This window comes from Mixophyes fleayi, chromosome 8 (assembly GCF_038048845.1).
Source record: "Mixophyes fleayi isolate aMixFle1 chromosome 8, aMixFle1.hap1, whole genome shotgun sequence".
NCBI classification, from domain to species: Eukaryota; Metazoa; Chordata; class Amphibia; order Anura; family Limnodynastidae; genus Mixophyes; species Mixophyes fleayi.
In genome coordinates, this window is record NC_134409.1 from 108493132 (window position 1) to 108518494 (window position 25363).

General features: G+C 40.2%; 1 protein-coding gene across 1 annotated transcript in view; it reads right to left on the bottom strand.

The window, feature by feature from the left end:
• CFAP92 (cilia and flagella associated protein 92 (putative)) overlaps positions 1 to 25363 on the bottom strand; it is a 70044-nt gene that overhangs the window by 25887 nt on the left and 18794 nt on the right. The window contains exons 6-9 of the mRNA XM_075183137.1: positions 13632 to 13722; positions 3787 to 3929; positions 3214 to 3324; positions 1195 to 1379 (exon numbers count right to left, since the gene is read on the bottom strand). Coding sequence (XP_075039238.1) covers positions 1195 to 1379; positions 3214 to 3324; positions 3787 to 3929; positions 13632 to 13722 — 530 coding nt within the window. The remainder of the gene's footprint in view (positions 1 to 1194; positions 1380 to 3213; positions 3325 to 3786; positions 3930 to 13631; positions 13723 to 25363) is intronic.

Consider the following 25363-nt stretch of genomic DNA (forward strand, 5'->3'; position numbering starts at 1 on the left):
CTATTAACAGGATCAGAACCAGTGATTGAGGTGCGAATGTAAAGGGAATGTCGAGACCAAGGGCATAGAGCACAAGGAGGGGGTGAAAAATATAGCTGGGCTGCAGAAGGCAAAGTAACGAGAGGAGGAGGACAGGGGAGAAGAGGGACCTGTTCGTGAGAGCTTACAATCTAAAGGAGAAGGGGAGGACAAACGGGGTTACAGATAGGGGCGAATCAGTGTAAGGGAACTAGAAATCAGATTGGAAGGGATGGAAGAAGAGTGAGTGAAAAAAAGAGGGGATGATGATTTAGAGTGAGGTACACTTTCTGTTAGTAAAAAAAGACACACAAAGAGAGGAGATAAAGGAAGTGGTTAAACAGCGGAATAGTAAGCTTTAATGAACAGGTGGGTTTTAAGGGAGCATTTAAAGCTTTGCAGGTTAGAGGATAGTCTGAATGGACGAGGGAGATCGTTCCAGAGGTGGGGGGCAACACATAAGAAATCTTGGATGCGGGAGTATTTCCTAGTAGAAAGAACAGACATATGGGTCAAGTGATTGGGGAGAACAACCCTAACATTTTGAATCTTACAAGTTCTTGTTAATCAATGTGACATCCAGGCTAGCCCTCTTATGGGCTGGGCAATATGCACAGTAGTTGTCTCATGGCCAACACTACCAGACACTGACAGAATGCTCTGTAGCACAATCACCATCTAGTATCCTGGGGGGCAAGAGGCCAAGGGACACCTGGACCTTTACACCCCATCTCAGTCAGAACCTATGAGACTGCAGTTCCTGCGCCACTGTGCATGCAATAAGGTACTACCCAAAATAATGAAGGAGTATTATAATAAAACATTTAATATAATTTTAACAGACTCATTCTTTCCAATTATAATCAAATTGCAACAATTTAATTTTATAATTTTCAATAGCATAATAAAATATTTTCATGATACTTCTCCCTTTGTAAATCAGTTTATGTATTGTCAGGTCATTATAGATCATCATATCAGTACTTCAGTATCAGACCAGAAACACATAACCTCTTTATTGATGAGTTATCAGGCATAACAAGCTAACATCACAAGTAATTATAATGAAACAAAAACAGTCACATACAGATCTTATGCAACTAATTAGGGAATGTTAGGGGCATGTAAGTAAATCTAGACTTGGCATGTTTGTATACTTAACAATAGATCTATTACCTGTAAAACACTGATTGGAGTTGGAGTTGTGGGGAGCGATGTAGCGGAGAGGATGCGAATAACCATTGGATTGAGATCCTGCCTCTGTTGTTCTGACAGCAAAGGGGAGTTTATGGCCAAAGTCATATAACAATCCAAAATTTTATCTGAGCACTTTTGTAGACGACCCGTGACTGACAAATCTCCTGAGAGGAAAGACAAAACAAAACACTGATCTACTTTTAATGTTATCAGAATATTTTTTGCTAACCCACAGTCCAAACTGGCATTTACAGTGATGCATACCCATTTTAATCAGCGCTGTCCATAATAATAAAAAAGTAAATAAAATAATGTCTAAAAACTTTTGTATTATTTTATCTATGTGAAATATCTCAATTTGGAAGAATCCAAATAGATATTAAATATTAAATCATGTTTTGTTAGCCAAAGTCCAGTTAGGCTCAACGATACCTTAATTATACAATTTTTTTCTGTAGCAGATTTTTATTATGCAATATGTAATGTTGTGTTAAATGTTCCATGTGGATTTCAATAAAACAAAGCTAATAAATACACAGTAAGCATATGTTGCAGTAGCTCTTAACTCTTGATCTTCCCACATTAAACCAGCTTACAATCCTTTGTTTTACAGAGTTGGGGGCATGTCACATCCCCAGGGCATGCCAATGCGCTTGGATGAACCCAGCTTACCTCCCCTCCATTAAAACAGCTTTGAACCGCTGCACGCACCAATGGCAGATATGCACAGCACCCACTGACCATGGTGAGCGGGGACAGTTCACCCTACATCCCGTGAATCAGGACAAATGTGTCAACTGGAGGGACAGTCTCCTCAAACTGTGCAATGTTTACACCTTTTCACATGATGTGTCATGTGAAAAGGTGTATACACTGCTTGTCTAACAAGAGAAGCATGGTCAGGCTGGGCTGGCGGGCAGGGGGTCATCTGCAACCCGGCCGGTCCCATAGTGAGCTACCTTGGGCTGGGTCACTGAGTCACCTGCATGTTTTTTCCTTTAAAATGTTCTTAATATGCTGATGAGTCGAGTCTTGCCCCCCCCCCCCCACACCCCCCAGGTTAAAATGCTCCAGCCCTCCTCTGAAGAGAAGGGTTTTGTATTTAGAATCTCATACATTTGTACCTCTGTTGTGGCCAATTTTTCAATTCAAAGTAACTTTAGTATTGCTGTGCTGGGAATGCTTTTGCAGTAGTTGTGTATTATGTAGATGAACTATGATATGCAATGGCGGGCGTGTAGGAATACCTTGAGACAGCTGTGTAGATACTTTATTTTATTAAGCATGCATAGTGTAGATAGAATAGTTAGTTTGTTAGTATAACACAGGTTAGAACTGTTATAACATTGGTTAAGTTATTTGTTAAATTTAGTTAGCAAATGACATTAGTGTTTAATTAGGTAAGGCATAGGTTAGTTAAGTTATATTAGAGTATAGTTTTAATAAAGGCTAAGGGCACGAGCTAGGCTGGCAATCAGTTGGTTAATGTTCCTTGAGGCCAGTGTTCCAAACTGTTGGGGAGTTACAGTTCCGTTTATCCGTTATTTTAGTCAGTTAAGATCTGGGCTCTCATGCTGTATAGCTCTGATCTGTTGACTTCATAATAAAATTGTGATGTACCATAATCCTGGTGTCAGTCGAAATATCAAAGTACCACAACTCCCAATATGTCTGTCCCCGGTAGTGGAACAGGGGGCGTGGCAGAGTCTCACCATGGGCGGCCCCAGAGGGATGGCTAGCGCTGTAAAGCACTAAGCTACTCATTACATACCTCCCTGCCCTCAACATTCCCACCCGCGGTACAAACATGTCCCTGGGCGGGACAGTGGGACAGAGCCCTAAAATCGGGACTGTCCTGCTGAAATCAGGACAGTTGGGAGGTATGACGCACCCATATAGTCATAGTGGGTACTGAGCATGCCAAAATAAAATAAATAAATAAATAAATACATTGATTTACTTATTATGTAAAAAAAACAGAGACATGTCTTTACTTACCTGCAATGAGTGGCATGAAACTAATGTCCAAAGACAAACACTTTCTTTCTCTTTGGAGCAAATGAGCAGTTGCGTCTTTTTCATGTTTTTCTGTTTCTGAATTTTTCCGGACTAGAGAAATAAAATAATAAATAAGTGATATGAAAACAACGTGAGGTTGAGCTTAAATGGCCTAAAAACAGACTCACATAATTTTGTGCCAAGATATTTCTTGTAAAGCTGCTTGTGTGGAGTAAGAGAGCAAACTTGTGCAATTATCTTTTCAGTTTTTAATAAAACAAATCACATAAATAACAACTGGATGTTTATAATGTATAAGTAAATGCTGCCTAAATGGCTCTAAGCCAATTCAAAGAGTTGCAGCGTGCGGTTAGGCAACGGGTCGGATATTCAAACATAGAGACCAAGGGATGTATTTATCTTAGGACGAAAACTTCTACAGGAGGTTAAAACGGGTGTTTCATGTTGTAGTATATAGTATATAGGTCTATGCTCCTACTTTCACGTTGGAGGGTTTGTTATGTTACAGAACATAATGCTCACACTTTGAAGACAACCTACCGGTTTTCTGACCTTTTGAAGATTGTGTGTCCACTTGGCGTTTTTGTAAATCAGCTTTCCCATCTTTATGGCTCCTCGACGATTTCTGCCTCTGTCCTGCTGGCAGGTTTTCTTTCCGATTCGCGGTAGATAAGTTAGTATTAGATATTTCTGACCTGTCCGAAAGAAAATAGAGGAACATTGGGTAAAGTGTAAACTCTTGAAAAGAAGCCCATGCATTGTGTCTTCTGTAGCTGGCGCTTGTTGTCATGAAGCTTTTCAAACAACAATAATATGTTCTATGCAGTCTTGGAATGCAGTAGTTTATTTCAACCATATTTAAGCTACTGTATATTCTGATCTCCAGGTCAGAAAAGCCTGAAAACAGCTCACTACAAGTCATGTGTGCAAACAGAATAAAACACAATCATGCATATAGATTTTTTGTAAAAATAAAATTATTATAGTACACAATAAACTTATTATATAAAAATAGAAGGGGTGATGATAATGACGCTGCTAAACACAGTGTTGTATATGGGTCAAAGCCCAGCAGGTAATTTTACTAAAGAGGCCCAATGATAACTCAATACTAAGTTGTATATATATAGTAACATCCTGCTTACAGGGACCTTTTTACCTAAAAGTCCCAGTCCGTGTGCCGTGATAATTGTTTTCCACCTATTAACATTTTAGAATGGAAATTGGGGGAAATTACCATTTATTTGAGTTAAAATATGTGTAAATGCTTTTTGTTACAAATTATAAAACAAAGATACAAAAAAATCAATAATTACAGGATGGATGCCATGTATCGGTCACAGTTCTTGTTTAATAGGTTTACCTGTGCTTTGCTTTTGGAAGGATATCGCCGAACAAAGCCGGCGAATCTTAGCAGTACTATCGACATGTTAACCCTTTGATAGATGGGGAGGAGCCATATCTACAGCGAAAACACCAGTTTTCATTGTATATACGGCTTTTTTCTTTTTGATAAATAGGCCCCTTAAAGAGGACCTGTCACCAGGTCCGATGATCTTATTTTTTTTATGTGCTAAACAGTATCTTGTGCACTATCAAAAAAGGGGTTCCCCTGGAACCTCTGAAGAGAGTATTTTGCAATCAAAAATATCAAAGGACCTTGTGACAAATCATCTTTAAAACATGTTCATGTAAGTGGCCCTGTTACTCTGTTACTATCACATTATAAGAAACATAAAATTTTGTAGCACTATGAAACCTCAGCTACCATATAACAATATAAGTACATACATGTGCAGTTAGAGGTCCAAGAGACCCAAAAATGAAAGTTTCAGCTATGTACCATGAAGGTAAAATACATTGTTCAGTGTTACCCTGTCATTTACATTGAAGCTCTGTTCAAAAGTAAAGTATTACCTCCCCACTCCACTAGAGGCCGCTCCAGCTCCTCTCAGATCTTTAGGACAGTGTTCTAATGAGATCTCATGCAAACCAAAAAAGCTGATTCTGCAGCCATTTACATTAATGTGATATCACTGGCCCTGCCCCTTGGTATAAATCAACCAATGCGCACAATGCATTTCTTAGTTAGATAACCAATTACCTTCTAACGCCACAACCTGCAGCCAAGTGATGGAAGAAAGGATGACAAACAAAAAATAAATAAAAATTGAATGTATATTCTGCTCATTAATATGCTATTTTTGCTATATATTAATGGAAATAGTGGCTTTACTTGATCTGTATACAATACTCTTTTGACGTATGAAAATAAAGTTACTTATATAGCATACTCCAAGTATACAGCAAAGTTTCTTGCACAGCAGTGCATCAACATGTATTACAGAGAAAGGTCCTTGTGGCATCCGTATTATGAACCACAAAATCTCACAAAAGAGCAACGTGATGAACGGGTGATTCCTACACTGCAAGTCTGCCATCAAGCCTGATGTTGTGCTAGGCCTTTTCAAAGCGGCATGGCCCTATATACTATGTCATATACTATTTATGACTAATATGAGTATACAGTTTGCCCATAGGCAATATAAATTTAATTAAAAAAAACATGAATGATATAATTGCGGGATATTATTAGAGTACTTTGTGGAAAAATAAATCTTTTGCTACAGTGCTAAATATACCTGCAATCAATTTTTCAATCCCATACAGACAGGTTTACATCAAAGGAGCCTGTAGACACAAAACACTTAGCCCCTAAACACCTTCACACTATGCTCTAGCTTTGTCAGTCCAAACATAAGGCAGAATAATCTAACAGTTTCTTACCCACTCAGAATTTTTTTTTCACTGAAAAAAATAGTTTCAGATATGTGCTACATAAAGACTAGAGATGCTCAGGCTCGGTTCCCAGAGAACTAAACACACCCGAACTTAGCAGATCTGAGTTCGGCTCGGTACTTTCACGCTCCCTCGGAAATTGAAAACGAGGCAAAACATCATTGTTAAGTCGTCGGATCTCGGATCTCGTGATTTTTGGATTCTATAAGTACTGCCCTCCACAGCCATCGAGTGCCATTTTACAGAGGGACTCAGAAGGGGTAGCACAGTTCTTGGTAGTGTGTAGAGCAGTTGGGCAGCGTCATAGTTAGAATAGAAAGAGGAGGGGTAGCAGTGTTCTTCAAAGTCTCCAGTGACATTCAGGAGAGCTCCATTGCTCCATTGCTAATTGTCATTGCTGAAATACAAATACTAGGGCTGTCAGGCTTGGTGTAAATCTACAGTCAAATTGTACTGTGTTATATAGGTAACACACAAAGAGGAGAGTTCCATTGATCCATTGCTAATTATACCACTTTTCTTTACTGCCACTGCTGTGTGCCAATGTGTCCTAGATGTGCTAAGAACTGCCATGTGTTTGAGTCATTGCTCTGTCGCTTAGCATCCAGCCAGGAGCTGCAGTCTTTGTCCGAAAGTGTATGAAAATAATATTGTGACCTGTGAGGTAGTCAAAATTGACTGCAAATGACTTGAAATTAGTGTTATTGAGGTTAATAAAAATGTAGGGGGAAAAAAAGGAGCAAAATTATGTGATTTTAGCATATTTTATGATACATCCACAGTATGCTCTCTCCGCACTGTGTCTGTGTCATAATGCATGCATGATGCTTTACAATCAATAACAATAGCAATTGTGTTGTTTTACCATATGGTGCTCAATGTTTTGGTTTAGGATTTTAATTTCCAGACACTCCTCTGTCACTGTGTTAATGTTAAATACAATGCGTGATATTAACTGAGCAGTCCAGGCAGTGCTGCGTACTCCTGACCATCACCACCCAACCCAGACACTACCCAACCCAGACACGGTAAGAAACGTAAAGGCTGTAGCGCAGCGGTGGCCAACCCGAGGCTCTCGAGCCGCATGCTGCTCTTTGAGCTTTAAGATGTGACTCCCGGCCAGGAGCATCACTGAAGCATGATGCCCAGGCGCCTGCAGGTTCATACCAGAAAACATTCAGCTGTTCAACTGACTGAGAACAGCTGCATCAAGTGATCTCCTCTGCACAACGCTGGGAGGCCGGAGTGTTGCAGCCAATTAGGAGGAGGTGTGGGATCCAGTGGCTAAGTGTGGTAAGTGTGAGAGTTCAGTAATAGGGCGTTTGTGATCTGATGGGCATGCTTGTCCACCCCTGCTGTAGTGTGTAACAAGGTAACTGAAAGGTACTGGAATGTCTTACAGGGGAAATTGTTCTGAAACATGATGGGTAAAATACTGGTAATGCTTCATAAGATGTCTTTATTAACACCAGACTGATCAGATTGTTAAGGTCTAAGAAATCTTAAAACTGCAACAAAAGATTCTCCTATGACATGTGCACTTCATATGGCCATTATCCTCACCATGCATCAAACGGGAGTAAAATAAAACAGATCTGCATTGTGAGAATGCTATTTTATGGCATGTTTCAATCTGCATGTGCTCTGCAGGTGAGGAAACATTACTGTGAATGTCTAAGTACCACATGAACGTTACTGAGTACAGTCTATTTGTTCTATATAAAAATACATTTGAACAAAACACAGGTTGACCAGGTTGTTGTTTCCAGTCTCCTCTAGGTTCCCCTTGAACAGAAAGGAGCTAATAACTCAACAATGACAATTCTACAAAACATGGAATCCTCAGTGTCGTGAACATAGAGAGCTTGCAGTTATTTATAAGGGATAATTCATAACTGCAGTGTAAATAGGTTGTATCAAATGAATCCATTGATAAGTTAGTATAACAGTTAAAGACGCAGAGTCGGATGTAAATGTGTTTGATGGCTTTGCACACACCAGTGTGAACAGATATAAATGTGCCCTGGGGGCAGTTCAAAGGACTCCCGGGGTGAGATCTAGACTATTTGTGACATGTGAATAGACTTTTAGGTACCGCTCAGCATGTGGTCTGGCTCAATGAGGCCATGGGCTAATATAGCCTATATGTAATACTGTATAGACAACAGGAATTCAGTTTTAAAATATGCCACCCTCTAGAACGGGGAGGTGCCATGTGCAAGCTAATTTTTAGGCATAAATCTGCAAATATGTTTGTGAATTACTTCCTAGAAATAGTGTGACATGGTTCTCTTAGAAGCTGTTAGATCAATGGGTTTTGTGTATGGTAAAATACCCAGAGGGGGCTGGTAGATAAGGGAAGCCCCTTATACCATTTATGGCAGGACGCAAATGTGAAAGCCTTTGAGGATATCTCTTGCAAGACAATGAAATCTAACACATGTTTGGGAGGCCCCAGACATGCCGACTGCAGGGACAGGGTTGTATGGTAATGACAGATTCAAGCTGAATAAGGTCACAGGAAGGGGGGCTGTGGGCCCTGTAGCTTGGTTTTAAAACTGTATTGAAAATGTAACTCGTGGTTCACTCTGAGGGAGTCATTTGATTGAAGAGGTTCCATTTTTTCTGCTTCTCCCAGCACCAGAAACTTGATTCTAAGTGAGGTATCAATTCTGTGTTTTATCCTTTTTATTTTATAAGAAACAATTGCACTATATTTGTATGTCTTTTATTATCTTTTTATCTTAAGCATTGTGGATGTATTTTCCATATTAAATTACACTTAAGTTCTAGGGGTAAATGTATCAATATGCGGGTTCTTCAACACCCGCGTGTTCAGCCTCTTCCGCGATTAAATTTCAAGCGGCGCTGCATTGTAAAGGGTTAACTTCCCTTTACAATGCAGCGCCACTTGAAATTTAATCGCGGAAGAGGCTGAACACGCGGGTGTTGAAGAACCCGCATATTGATACATTTACCCCCTAGTCTCTGTGTTCTTACGAATTCACGCGACAGTTTGGTCCAGATGCTACCTAATTGAAACTGTGCAAACCTTGTGGTTTATGTGACCTCTGATTAAAGTAAATTGTGTTAGATTAATGCTAGGGAGAACCGAAGGCTTCCTAAATAAGAGTGTCAGCTCTTGTCCGAAAAAACCTTGGTGGTGGTAATTAGTAACGCAAAGCTAGTGTGTGGCATAGATAGGGAAGGATTTAATCTTTTTAGACAGACCAGGTGGTTGTTGTTTGGTTAACCCTGTGTCACATATGTATTACGCAGACTCAGGTGAGTGCTGTTCGTGACACTCAACATTAAAAACGGTTTACTTGACAATAAACCATTATCCATCTGAACATTTTCTGTTAGACAAACCAACCGTCATCTGCATCTATTGCTCACTTTTGGTATGCCTATTATTTACATTTAGCATCTATTTTTATATTCCCATGCAATTTACAAAAATTACCAAATAGTCCTTTCAAAGGGCACCTGTATTGCTACATAAAATTACACTGGTATTTTTAAAACATCAAAAGATGTGTCTAGATGACTGTGCATTTTAAACCTACTAAGGAAATGTCTTTTCATCCCTCTCCTAATTATAGTGCCAGATAGGTCCCCTTTGTTTGTACACTATTAGAAACCACGCTGAGTTGTCTCCTTCATCTCTTTTGCATAAAATGCCACTATTGAGTAAAACTGATTAAAAAGAAAAACCAGTAAACTATTAAGCCTATCTGGATTATATAAAGACATACAACTAGTTCCTGATGTAGTTTTGAAAAAGAAAATATTAAACTACAGTAATAGGTAACAGAGGCAGCAGCATTGGGTGGAGAGTGAATTGGGGGGCATAGTTTCATCACTCCCCACACAGAGTCGTAACTTAAAATTTTAGCGCCTCAGTGGCGCACGCAGGGGGGGTTTCTGAGTCTCCAGAAACACCCCCCCCACGCGCTATCTAAGTGGCCACCATAGTGGCACTGTCCTATACAGCAGCCGCGGTGCTGTCAAGGAAGCGTCCGCGGCGGTGCTGTATTGTATACAGCACCGACGCGGACGCTTCTTTGACAGCGCCGCGGCTGCTGTATAGGACAGCGCTGCCGAAACGGAGCTGCTACGCATGCACAGCAGCTCTCTCTCGTGTTTTTTTTTGTTTGTTTTTTTTGGGGGTCAGGGGGGGAAACCCCCCCCCCCCCCCTGACAATCCTGCGTGCGCCCCTGCGCCTGGGGAGAGAAAGAAAAAGGCTAGCCCTCAATTTTAATCCAATGAAATTAAAATATTCATAAACTGCGCCTCCTTCATCGTTGCGCCCTGGGAGATCGCCCTTATCACACAGCTCTAGTTCCCTCCCTGTTGCCAAATGTGGCAAGAGAACTGCTAGCCGGGTCAATTGCCTGTTTTTGCTTCCTCTATTAGATTTATTTATGACTTCCAGAATAAAGAGAATGATAAAACGAGAGCCACACCAAAATACGGAACAGCTTGGTAAATTTATGTTAGGTGCCCTCTGCTATTACTCATTGACAACTTAATAGGCAATATTTATTAAAGAGCAAAGTCGTTTAGGAACCTCTCATGAGGGGATAGTGCGCGCTGTACCGGCAATTCAAGTACAGAAATCTTCGCTTGCACCTGTAGTGTGAGCAAAGATTTGTGAAGATTTGAACTAGGAACATCCCGCGGAGGACTTAGCTCTTAATTAAATCTGCCCCAAAGTGTACAATCTGCGTTTTAGTAAATATTCACAAGCTAGGCTTGGTTTGTCAACATTACCCACAATTTGACCGATGCACCAATTAATATCGTCTTTGGGGGCAGAGGACGTGTCCTAAAATGTCACCATGTAAGTCTATTTAGTCACATCTAAGAAGGGTATACAGTAGGACATGTGAATACTAGTTTCACTTACAATAGCCAGTATGAAATATTTACAGAAATTTTAGCTTGAATGTAAAGGTTTCCAGTGATTAATGACAATTTCTAATTGCTGGATAATTCACTCACAAGCATTAGTAGTCACATGTGACTGCATCATGTCACTTATATGTGTCAAGGATCTACAAGCAAAACATTCCAATAGATGACACAGAACTGTGCTCGGAATAATGTTCCCAGTGAACACCTGGGGGTAAATGTATCATAGTCCGGTTTTTGCATCCAGCGCGAGATCAGCGAGTTGACAGCTAAAATTTAAAGCGGCGCTGGCTTGTAAAGGTAAACTTGCCTTTACAAGCCAGTGCCGCTTTAAATTCTAGCTGTCAACTCGCCGATCTCGCGCGGGATGCAAAAACCGGACTATGATACATATACCCCCTACACTTACTTCTTACACTTTTTACAAATTAAAATAATTGTATGTATATTTGGGTAAACCTAATTTCTCTGCATGTTTGTATTAGCTACCGCCCCAGGGAAAATACCAGTTATTGGTCTGTATTAAATAAGTTAATATTTAAGAAAAAGAATACCCTTTCCTCCTATTCTGCAGAGAGACAAGTGGACATGTCTTAAGCTGGGTACACACCTATGCAATTATCGTGCAGATCACACGATTCACAACTGTTTGTTCAGATATTGTAAGAGTGTGTAGGCATCTGTTGATTTGGTTTTCTAAATTCATAAAAATCACGATCAACGATGGAACGATTTTGGGAAATGTGGAATTGTGTATGTAATCATGACCAGCAGTGTAGGCAGATCTCTACATCCTCCCATTCCTGGTTACAGGACTTTTTTCGGGCTGCACCCACTTATGGAATTCTCTCCCTCACACACTAAGACTCTCGCCTGGTCTACAAACTTTCAAGCGTTCTCTGAAAACCCACCTCTTCAGACAAGCTTATAATATTCCTCAACCACCCTATTAACCTCACTACATTACCCTATTACCATCTGTTACACAATTTCACACAAAACAACTACCCCCTGATGAACACTATTGTGTGACAGGATCATTTAGCTTATGAGTCACTTTTACCTTTGCAGTCTGGCTGGGCCGAAATTGAAAATGTAGACTTAACCTCATGTATCAAACTCCCATTGTCCTATAGATTGTAAGCTTGCGAGCAGGACCTTCTCACCTCTTTGTCTGTTTTACCCAGTTTGTTTATTAGTTTACTGTGTTTGTCCCCAATTGTAAAGTGCTACGGAATATGTTGGAGCTATATAAATAAATGATGATGATGATGATCTCTATAGTGTGTGCAGAGTCACCATTTTTTCAGCAGATGGTTATGAGAGATAAAGATCACAGATCTGACGGTAAATCGTGTAGGTGTGTACACATGAATGGGCATGCCCATCGGGACTTTCATTGGCCGGTGAAATCCTTAGAAACATTGCATAGGTGTGTACCCAGCTTAACACAGCAAAATGGTCTCAATCATGCATCTTGCTCTGCTAAGGTGAAATAAGATGATTCATTTTTAATGGTGACATGCTGTGGCCAAATTATCGTGCTAAAAATTAGAATAATATCAGTGATTAAATAAGTTATAACTCTTTTATAAATTATTCAAAATTAATATAGTCTTTACAAGTTTCCCTTGTCATCCTTGAACTCATAATACAAAGCTAATAAAGAAGAGGTTACTCTCTACGGAACAGATGGGAAAGGTGAAACCATCCATGACCTAATAAAGGCAGGGTAATAAATATTCATTGTGGGTAGCACAGCCATAACCTATATCTCATTATGACACGTTACCATGTTCTTTAATGTCTGTCACCACATCCATATTATTGGGATGAATGAAATAGATGTTCTAGAGATAGCGCACATTGTAGGGAGATTTCAGTAAATAAAATAGCCACCAACAAATCAGCAAATTCACTTTCAACTTAATCCCTGCTAGCAAACCATGGTTTACTAATAAAAATAGACATGTCTATCAAGATTCTGGTGCACAGTTTTGATGTTATAATGTTGGTGATCAATTGACCTAACACAGTCTATAAATCTGACTCTACGTCATCATACATAACACTTTTGGTTAATAACGGTTATTGGCTCTAGAAATGGTGCTGGAATCGTATCACAGGGCAGGTATGGAATCTCTCCACGGTTGTAACGATGGAGAAGAACATAATTGTTCTAGTGATGGAGCAAAGATAGAATCACAGTGGCTCTATTCTTGAGAAAGAGAGGGGGACGGAACCAGAGTCACCGTTTTATCGATGGCAAGAATGATCCCTAAATCCTGCCACTGTGGGGTTTAAAAAAGTAAGATGAGGAAATGGGGACAAATAATCATAAACAGCACAACAAATAAACAAAATGTGTACATAAATATATATATATATATATATATATATATATATATATATATATATAAATAATATATTAAGAGACAGTAATTAACACTGTGTGGGTGTCTGTGTGGCTAGTAAACTTGTAATATTGATGTAACATTGATGTAATATCAATGTGCATTATTGAGTTTTACTGCTTTGTGGCCATAATGAGAGTTGTAAGAGACAAGCTTACATGACAAATATGTTCTACAAGACCCCTGGATATATGGCTGTGGTCCTGCCATTGGCTGAACCACACAGCCATTGTTCTAGTGATTAAACATGTTGTGAAATCCGTTACCGTTTCACTGGATTTTCCTTCGCAGGACTTGACAAGGCAGGATCTGGGAATCTGACAGATGGGAACGTTTCACTCCTTGCACATTTTAATGCTGTTGAAATGGAACACAAACAGTTTTATTATATACACCTTGTAATAATGTATATTAATGTTTCAGTTTAACAGAATAAAATATTGCTTTACCCAATTCTTAAGATGAGTACACACATGCACATGCAGATCTTGTCAACTCTTTCAGCAAACCAAAACAGCTTAACATTGCAATATGAACAGCCACATAAATGACTTGTATGATAAAAATCCAAACACATCAGACTGGATGGGAGAACAGAAAATCTGCTTTGCAGATGGCCCTCATCAGCCTGTGTGTGAGGTCACTGGCCAACCAAGAAGTACAGGGGCCCTATGTAATACAGTCATTAGGGCCAAATGCCCAGACAACCAGGTGGTATATTTTGAAAAAGGTGGAGATGTTGCCTATAGCAACCAATCAGATTCTAGTTATCATTTATTTAGTACATTTTACAAAATGATGGCTAGAATCTGATTGTTCCATGTGCTGCCCTTTTAAGGAATCATCGCATCACATTGAGTGTATTTCCCAAAGCATAATACTGAAAATCCCCACTACACATTTTCTGCACCCAGATGACATCATGGGATATATTTACTAAACTGTGGGTATGAAAAAAGTGGAGATGTTGCCTATAGCAACCAATCAGATTGTAGCTGTTATTTTGTAGAATGTATTAAATAAATGACAGCTAGAATCTGATTAGTTGCTATAGGCAACATCTCCACTTTTTCAAACCCGCAGTTCAGTAGATATACCCCCAGATGTGGTTATCTTTGGTGTTTGGCCATAAATCTGTTAATTTTACAATCATCTCAACCAACTAGATTTGCGTGTATGTAGAATGTTTTAAAATGAATATACCCAGGGTTATATTACCTTACAGTGTGGAAATGGTAAGTGTTGGCCAGACTTTCATGTAATAAATGAATAAGTTTGCACTGACTGTTGGACATAATTTAATTAAATAATAATTTAAAAAAGGACACTAAGCCACAAACCACAAAAATTGCCATTAAGAATAAAAAAGTAATAAAATTATATGTTTCAGCACAGTAATATGGTTTATCTACTTGCGGTGTAGTAACAAGATGACAGAGAGAGAAGGAAACTGATTATTATCATTATTATTATTATTATTATTATTATTATCATGTCACTCATTATTACAACCACTTGATCCATCCCCAATGATTCATAAAGTTCATGCTTAAGGAGGATGGGGAGTTAATAAAGCTTCAGTGTAAGAGCTATTCACATTCAGAGACAAACCTATTTTATAGTCGTGTATGTCTAATACACACCCTTCCCACACCTACCTTTACATTTCAAGTTACATGTAGCTATCAGGGGCAAACATAGGATTTGTAGAGGGGGGTTTACACACCATGCCACCAGTGGGCGTGGTCAGCATGCATAGGGGCGTGGCTATAATTTTAGCCAGTGCTTGGCTGCTCTCCAACTCTTCCTATCCCCATAATATACATGGGCAATGCTGCGTGCACTACTGTTAGGTCAAGCAGAGCTGTGTGAAGCGGGAGCAGGGTCCAGCTACCTCAGTTATACAGTGCCCCAGCCTTGGAGGGGGGTTTCCAGGCACTAGGAACCCCCCCCCCCCCCCCCCCGCCCCCCGCCCCCCTCCTTGGTTTGCCTATGGCTATAATATCCTGGAAATGTCTTTGCAATCAGCAAGCTTTTTGCTGCTTGTCATGTATACAAGCATGATCTTCTATTTGCACTAGCAGTTTGAGTTCCCTGAAGTCAAGTTACTGACACAAGGCTGATGGGGTGGGGGGGGGGGGATGGGGAGGCTCAAACTATCAGTGTAAATAGCAGCTTTCACTCACAGTTCGAATCCCCATGATAACCAACAGGATGCTTAAATATTATCTTAGCCAGTTACAGCTATTCATCAGTAAGAGATAGGCATAGGGGGCTGTATTACAAAGAAAGACTAGTTAGGGTTTGGGAATAACATAACATTTTAGAAATAGTTAGCTTTTAAATGAAACAAAAATTCATATTTTAAAAACAATTTGTAAGGCTAACTCTACCTTCAAAGGCTATGGGGTATATTTACTAAACTGTGAGGGTGAAAAAGTGGAGATGTTGCCTATAGCAACCAATCAGATTCTAGTTATCATTTTGTAGAATAAATTAATAAATAAAATAAATTAATTAGAGCTAGAATCTGATTGTTTGCTATAGGCAACACCTCCACTTTTTCAAACTCACAGTTTAGTAAATATACCCCTATGAATTAGCCTGGGCAATGCAGACAGCATCACATTTTTTGTTGTTTAACTGATTGCTTATCTGTAAAGGATATATTAAAAGCAAGTAAAGGAACTTTTGGAGAATAATATATATAAAATATTGTATTATTGGGATTAATAATATATCTAAAATAAAGACATTTGTTATACTTAAAAACAATTTCATTAAAACCTAAACTTGAACATCAGTTCTGGTTTCAGTCCATCCCATGGTCCCCCAAATCTTATGCCAATCCAAGCCTTCTCTCTTCTCTGCTACTAAAGCTGGCCTATTTCAAAACATATAGCGATGTTGTCTATGCCCCTCGCATGAAAGGGAAGTTCACAGAGAAGAGCGGTAAACACCACCAATGCCTGTATGAAACAGACAACATCAGAGAGCTTGCTGCTTGTTACAGCTCTGCACACTCACACCCCCTAGGCTGTGCGCATCGCCAGCATTTGACAGGTTTCCGCACTTCCTCTTGGCAGTCCTGCCTATGACCAAAAGTACCGCTTAGGACAACTTCTTCACACTGCTCTGTGTCTCTGTTGGAATCTGACATTTGTGACTGGTAAGCGACCGACACTCCATTGTGACATTACACAGTAGATCTAATTCTTGCAGTGCCCAAAATTATTGTGCACCATATAGATCTATTATGTTGCATTATTTGGGGGTTCAAAAATAATTTGTGATTTATTTGAGGAATTTAGGGGGCTTCATATTATGTGGCACACTCTAGAGTTGCTGAAAGAATGTTTAATGGAAGAGGAGGAGGGGCCTATGTGACTGTCAATACTCAGGGCCCTTGTTCCAGGATCCAAAGCCGATGTTCTGCAGCCTGTTAGGGGCTGTCGGACTCATTTGTCTCCATTTCCCTCTCCACATTACAATTAAATCAAGAAGTATAACTATACGCCATAGTACCCCGGGGGTAAGAGAGCTCAGCTGAAGCATGAGGCCCTGTGGTGTACCCTGTATACCAGCCCCCAAAGACAGCGTTGGCACCATCCTCGTCCATCTGTTTCTGTTAACAGTATAACACTTGGCTTCAGGTTGCTATCAACCCTACTTAAAAACTAGATGCAGAGAGATATTCAGCCGATGCAGAATGTGTGCAATAACTTCACTGACCCTAGTTAAATACACCAGGTAGCTGAAGGCCAGATATTTTGTGACTAACCTGCAGATTCTTAAGCAACAGGAATTATGTGTAAAGACTGCAAATTTGTTGGCACTTTCAACAAATTGTTGATGTCCCAGCAAGCATAACTGACATGCTAAGCTTTATCATTTACACTTTTTGTCCTATATTATATCCCCTTTGTATACTGCCTAAAGTTGGCCACATGCACCAATACTAAAAAACTGATGTTCCTGAAAATGATCCAATTAATATCAATCAGAACATTTTTAATTAAAGTTATTGGTAATACTCCTCTGTGCTATGGATGCTAATCACAAGGTACACTTGTCACCAGGTCCAGTACACTTTGCTCAATACACATTGCCAAACAAGGTCACAACATTCAATATATATTTTAGAACTGTTCCTAGATCTCAGGCAAGATCACTAGAGAGCAACCACTGAACCGTTTACTCTGTGTGAGTAAAGCACAACGTGACATGTTACCAAAACAGTTGTCTGTGTATATTCCTGACATAGATTCACTAATCTGCAGCACAAATTAGTTTTGGGATATTACTCAACATTTCTCACATCTACTGAGAAAAGTGATTGATGGTTCTGTTTGAAAATCTGGGTTTACTTGAAATGTTTCTCGCTGGCTCTTAATATCATCAGTGGTCCGTAAAGAAACACGTTGACATGATTGATTACTGAGCATCTGAAAATGTGAAGACAAGTAACATTTAGGAGAAGTCTGCAGCGTTACATTTAAATAACAGGACGGCCCCATGCTAATTGTAGTGCAAAGAGTCATTTCATTTTTACATATTGCTCTGGTTCAGCACTGGATTTATTTAAACAGAAGATATAACTTGTAAAAGACATAAAGCAGTAACAAAATCTAATTACAAGATAAATACATTATCGATGGGATTTAAATATGATTATGATTAATAATTATCTAGCCTGATCAAATGTACTGCATTGCTAATGCTGGCCATATTACAATCCAAGCTGATTGGTGAGAAATTTGGTCACATGTCTGTACAGACAAACAGCATAAAACAGAAAATGTTTCATTAGTCCAATCAGGGGTGGAACAGTGCATCACTGGGCTCAAATTCGGGTAGGGGCCTGGTGTTGCGTTTCTTGACAGCTGACCCCCAGCTCTCCGCTCCTCCCCCACTCTCTTCAAAATATAGAGCAGAGCACGAAGCCTCTTCTGAGCAAGCACAGTCCAATGCTCAGACTGGGCTCCACAGGCAAGTGTGGGGCCTAGGAGGGGGTCACGACCTGGCATTGCTAAGTCCCTCTCACCTCTGGGCCCCCATAGCCACCAATGCATCCTTATTTTTACGTCACTGAATCCAATGAAATTATAAATGCAATGGACACTGGCAGCGCCGGTGCTAGGGTTCACGGCGCCCTAGGCAAAAGTTCGCCCCCTCCCCACCGCAAACACACTATTCTGGAAGGGGAGGGGGGCGCCGGGAAAGAACTTTAAACTTTATTCACACTGTCTGTCTGACAAACAGTGTGATACTTCACCGATGCGCCGCGGACACTGAAAAACAGCGGCGGCACCCCGCCGCCGCTGCAACCCTCTCCTGAGCCGCTGACTAGATTAGAAAATCTAGTCAGCGGCGCCCTGTAGGTCCCGGCGCCCTAGGCAACTGCCTAAGGTTGCCTAATGGGAGCGCCAGGCCTGGACACTGGCTGCACACGCTACGCCAGAATGATCTCAGAAACTGTCCATAGGGGAAGGGCTAACAATCATCCATATAAACCCAGACACATATGAATTACACATGCTGCATGATGGCTCTACTGTAACTCACATGCATGCTGCATTCTTGCAGATATTACCATGCAAGCATGAAATATACATCTGAACTAATAGCAGTCATGCAGCTTGTGTAGTGCTGGTCACACATGAATATCGGCTTATTAGTTGTGAGGCTAAACAATAAACCAATCAAAATTGATCTGATCGTTATAGAGTATATTGTTAAATGCAGTCAGAAGATAATTGCAGATCACAACTTTTGTCCTGTGTCCAGCCATCTTTATACCACAGTTATAAGCCCAAGTCATCCTGGAAACAAACCTTTCGCCAGATGGGTTATTGGCATGTGGTCAGATTGGACATTAGTCCTGTCTCCTGGGATTTGCACAGAGCTGCAGGATTGACCTGTGTGGCCAGCTTTAGTCAATATGTATGTAAGTTTACACAGCTGGGGGTAAATGTATCAAGTTGAGAGTTTTCCAGCGAGTTTGAAAAGTGGAGATGTTGCCTAGAGCAACCAATCGGATTCTAGCTGTCATTTTGTAGAATGTACTAAATAAATGATAGCTAGAATCTGATTGGTTTTTCAAACCCGCCGGAAAACTCTCAGCTTGATACATTTACCCCCTGGTCTGGTAACCTTACGATACTGATCATCAAAACCTGATTTTCTGACATGTCAGGTACAATCCAATATGGTACAATCTGATTGGATTTTTTTTTGTTTAGCATATTAGAAGAACCCACTGTAAAATTGTTAGTCAATCTGGTTAAATTGACCAAGTAAAGTCTTACCAGTTGTAGGCAACTTAAGTTCTGAAACAAGCAATGCTATATTAATGGTGGGCATACGCATTAATCTGATCTGTAAACTACATGGCCACTCACCACACATGAAGAGCCAGATTGCACAGATCCATCTAGATTGCAATGAGCCAATATAAACAAAGTGTAATAGAGATTAGCTGCACACAACAATCCACTATTTCAGGGTTGACCTCACACACAATATTTGGGGTCATCTCCCAGCCTAATTTTCCATTCTGCCAGATCATGTCTAATTTTAATTGCTTGAGGGTGTCACAGATTGTACAATGGTTGCTCAATTTGGTCGTCACAAACTAACCAAGCAAAATAGTACTGTTGCTTTATAAAAAAAATCACCTTAAATGAAGTAAAATGACACTAAAATCCTCCCTTTAAAATGAAAATCAGAAAAAGGGGACATAAATTTGATTTGTTTACTTGGTTATATCCCCTTTGTTCATGTGCCCAGGTTTTCAGAAATCACACATCATATTTCGAGTGAGTATTTACCACGTTTTACTGTATGTTTTAGAAATACTCAAAGGTAAATTTGATTTGAATCTTACTCCTCTGCATATTTGGGCTTAATAATTACACCAGGAATTCCAATTTTGCCTGGACATCATAAAATAAAATGTCACCCACAACGGAACAGTGCCTCTACAGGCCATAATATGGAACAGCAAACTATGTGCCTTACTTTACCAAGGGCGTATCTGTGTTTTAAATAGGAAGATGTAAATTTAAGAATATGTATTAGTACAAATTAATTGTGAACACTAACTACTAAAAATAGATTCACTGGGCAGAAATAATGTAGACAAGAAATGCAACCATATTTCTGCACATGTATTCAGTTCAACCATTTCCATAAGTGTTTTGGATTCCCATTTTAAAATCATTCTTCCTGTCTAATGCAGACTCATGCACTATGGGCCTGAGTCATTAAGAAGAGCAAAGCAAAAAAAAGAGTAAGGGGTATATTTACTAAAATGCGGGATTGAAAAAGTGGAGATGTTGCCTATAGCAACCAATCAGGTTCTAGTTATCATGTATTTAGTACATTCTACAAAATGACAGCTAGAATCTGATTGGTGGCTATAGGCAACATCTCCACTTTTCAAACCCGCATTTTGGTAAATATCTCCTGGATAAACCATGTTACAAAGCAAGGAGTGCAAATTAGTTAATTATTTTTCACATAAGGAAAATACTGTCTTTTTTGTCATGTAGCACACAAATATTTTATAGCTTTATTATTTACACTGAAATTTAAAGTTGATCTAGGACATGCCCTACCCCAACTATAAATCTGTCCCAACATTTTAAATTTACCTCCCCCTCCAATGCAACATGGTTTTGCCCAGGTTCAAAGTTACTCATTTTTTATGCTTTACTTCCTTAATGACTCAGGCCCTATATCATATTTGCCAACACTCCCGGAATGTCAGGGAGACTTCTGGGTGTGTCTCCCTGGTGACTATGGCAGCCTCTTGCATCTGCCCACTTCCTAGTGAAGTGGGAAGAATTAGATCTAAAATGCAGCGATTCTCAGGGAATTGCTGCATTTGGCCCCGTCCCAGCCGTAAAATGGGGCGGGGCCATAAAATTTGCGCCATTATGTCACAGGGCAGAGCCAAACTTATACGATTTTCTGAGGCCCGCCCCCCGAACACCCACCTCCCGCCAGCAGGTCCCAAACGCCAACTATAAGAAGTTGGCAAGTATACCCTATATGTGTGCCATAAAAATGGTGCAATTATGCATTGGCCTTTACACATTGGCAACAGTAAGCCATTCCCTTAGGCATAACTTTATTTATAAACAATTTGCTCCCAGTGTGCAACAGTTTATACCCTGTACTTTAAGTCCATTGTATTTTTTATGAACGTGCACAACTGGGTTTTATTGGTCATTAGTTGAAAATTATATTTCTAAAGACAATGACTTAGAAATTTGTACACACTTTACTCATTCATTTGTGAAATATATAAGGTAAAAGGGCATTAAAAATTGTAATTTTGGAATATTTGATGACATTTACCTATACTTCTAAGAACATATTTTATTGTAATGTATGGAACAGAATAGTTGTAAAGTACCAGAAAACTCTTTCTATAGGTTTCTGAAATCAGCATTAACTCATTGAATAACCTTGTGGCTGGTGTACTTTTAATGTCATGAAAACGTCACTGCACAGAGCAGGATACAATGCATTCGGAAGGTCAGCATCTGCAAAGCCTTTTCTCAGCTTATGTGAAAGAAATGTGCTATATTATATCTTCTGTTGCATTTGCTGTCTCTGAAATGCATTACAAAAATGTGCTGGCCTAGCAGAGATAAGGAATATGGTAATAAAATGATGTTTGAATATTCTCCTATCTTACATGTGTTGGTCATGACATTTTCTATATCTTCTGCAATACAACTGAATTATAACTTGGAACTCAAGGGACTTAATCTAAAACTGAGTCACAAAATAAATCAGTTCCCAAGTCACATGTACGGTCAGATACATCTACAGTATGTCCAAGGGCAGGCTGGGCTGGGGGGCAGGGGGCATATGCTTAATGGGCTACCTTGGCTGGGTCACTGGGCCACCTGCATTTTTTTCTTTTTAAAATAGGCTGCTGAGTCGAGTCTTGCCCCCGGGCTAAAATTTGCCTGCCCTCCCTTGAGTATGGCAGAAGTTTGTTGTCAACTATTACCTCCATTTTGTTTCTGTATTGTCAGCAGATGAATTTAAAAGTTGTGAAATAGAGGATACACAACACATAGCAGATACAAAGCAATGAAAATACAAAATTTATGTACAAGTATAATCCCCTGTCACTGTGTGTATTGTGCATAGTTGCCGACTTTGTGACTCTGTCCTGCGGGAGGATAGGTCACGTGATAGGAGGGGGCGTGGTGACCTCTTTGTGTCACCATAGCCACATGCCCCCACTATAAAATGCCTAAATTCACCGCACTGAATATTGGGGCGGGGCTTAATGACGCATTTAAGCCCCACCCCGATATTCAATGCCGTGAATTTGGGCATTTTTCAGGATCCGCAAGGGTTGCCTACTCTTCCGGGAGTCCAGGAGTACTCCCCAAAATTCGGGAGCCTCCCGGGAATTGCGGGAGAGTAGGCCAGTATGGTATTGTGGGGTGCAAATGTTACTCAGTGCACCTTCATCCCAAACCCTGGCTAGCTGATGGGCATGGGTTTGAATGACCAGGTGTTTCTTTGTAAATAGTGGTACACAGGTGATGTCACTGTGTGGTGCAGTGCAACAAAAGTCACAATTATTTGTCAGCCAGACCATCTCTATCACAAACTGAACTCTTTATTTACACTCCTCTTCCTCCAGCACAATAACCATAATGGTTGCAGCAACAAAGAAATATATATACAGCTCCTTACTCTCTCCAGCACAGTTCTTAATGAGCAATATGAATACGGTTTCAAGTACATCTCCTTACTCCTCCTGCACACATCTTACACTGCTGGTGTTATCACAGTACATACCAGGTTATCCTGGTAACAGTAGTTCCACAACTACTCACAGTGCAGTCTCTGTTTACAGTACACACCTGCAGGAATCACAGGGTAACTTACCTCCAACACACACTTAGAGCTCTGACCCTCTTTCTGTGTAGCTCACAGCTCTGCAAGCTGGGGTAAAATTCCTTAGGATTAAACCCTCTAGTGTTCTCTCTGCCCCTCTCTGGGTTTCCCACAACTGCTCCTCTTTGCTACAACCCTTCTCTCCAGAGGTCTCTGCTCTGGGGACTCTCACCCTACTCAGGGCACACATTCCTTGCCCTGGCGCAGTCACCGCACTCGCACTCCCAGGCAATCCCGTGGGAGCCTGGGAGGTCCCCAGCTGCTCACATCATCTCTCTTCTCTCCCTGTCTGTCTTTCCTCCCCCTGTCCTCCTACTTTCTCCTCCTTCTCTTTTCATCTTGGAAGCCGAAACCCTAGAGATAGGAAGGAGGTCCCTGGTGATGGGGGGTACGCAATGGACATCATGAGGCGCCAATTTTGATTAGTCCTAAACGGATTAAGTGAAAGGCCATCCCCACATGCGGGGCCAACGTATTGGAGGCACCAAATGACCAAAACAAAAGCCATCAAAAGGGTTGGGTGTATGGTAGCTGCCATTAAAGGACATTGTCTGAGTCCAAACAATTAAAGAAACAGAGAGTGTCAGCACCCTGGGAGAGGGTTCATGGCCAGATGCCATGTGGGACTATTATATGACATGTGGGACTAGTATAGCTGTGCCCTGAATGAGGAAAATATTGTGAGTGGCAGCAGCATGGATGGACCCTGCAGTGAGTGACGCTGCATTTAGGGAGGAAGAGCCCCAGTTGGAGAGTCCCTCTGAAAGTGCCCCCATACTGTGAGTGGGTTAGAGAAGGGTGGTTATAGTGAGAAGCAGCTTGGAGAGACCCTACAGTAGGGGAGAAAACTCTACCAACATCAGCAGTGTCACTGTAAGATGGAGAATCCCTGGAAATTGGGATGGTGTTATGGAGCAGCCTAGTGTAACCCCACTGAGGGTGGAGCAGACCACAAGCATTGAGGACACAGGAGAAGGATATTGGGATGGGTGAGAAAAGAACTCTGTGAGAAAACATTTTGTTTGCTTGCAAACATGAGAAGTAGGGAAAGGCTGGATAATGTGCGCAGTTGTGGAACTACTGGTCCCAGCAGGGCTACTGTTATGTAACCTACTTACTCTAAGATTGCTATAATAAAGTACTGTGCAGGAGGACTGAGGAGATTGAAATATACGTAATTAGAAGAAGTAGTTGACTGCACCAAGTGTACCATTCACAAAACCTCCTCAACTTATATGTATCCCTCTTACACCTACTCAGTGTAATTTTCTAATGAGGAGGGGTGCACCCGATCATAACAATTACCGTAGTAACTTTTAATTGTCCAAGAGGAGGAGAAGAAATGACCATGTGGGGCACTCATGAATGGGTATAAACATATGTATTTATATTATATTGATATGTTGATATCATTAAAAACAATCTTTATTAGATATCGTGTTAAGAACATTGGTCTAGTAGCGAAATATTAAAAGTAGTGATTGAAAACAAACATTGAATTGAATGAAAAATCAGTTAAGTCAAAGTCGCAGCTAGACAATCGAGTATTGTCTATCTTAACTGATTTTTCATTCAATTCAATATTTGTTTTCAATCACTACTTTTAATATTTCGCTACTAGACCAATGTTCTTAACACGATATCTAATAAAGATTGTTTTTAATGATATCAACATATCAATATAATATAAATACATATGTTTATACCCATTCATGAGTGCCCCACATGGTCATTTCTTCTCCTCCTCTTGGACAATTAAAAGTTAGAGATTGAAATATAGCATTACCAACTTGCTGGAGGAGTTTGGCACTTGTATGTTTGCACACCATTGCTGTCAATAAAAGGCATATGTCTGATATCTTAACCTCTTATCACCTCTTCCTTTTATTCAACTATTACCTTAAAGTAACTACATGAGACTTGAGTGTGGCAAAAATTAAATAATTTATTTACTATGGTGGAGGAGAATAAGGCAGTCAGTCCGACGCGTGCCAGGCAAAACCCAACTGTCCTAGCATATCCTTAGGACTTTCCATCTGGGGCGCCAACAACCCCTGGGTTCAAG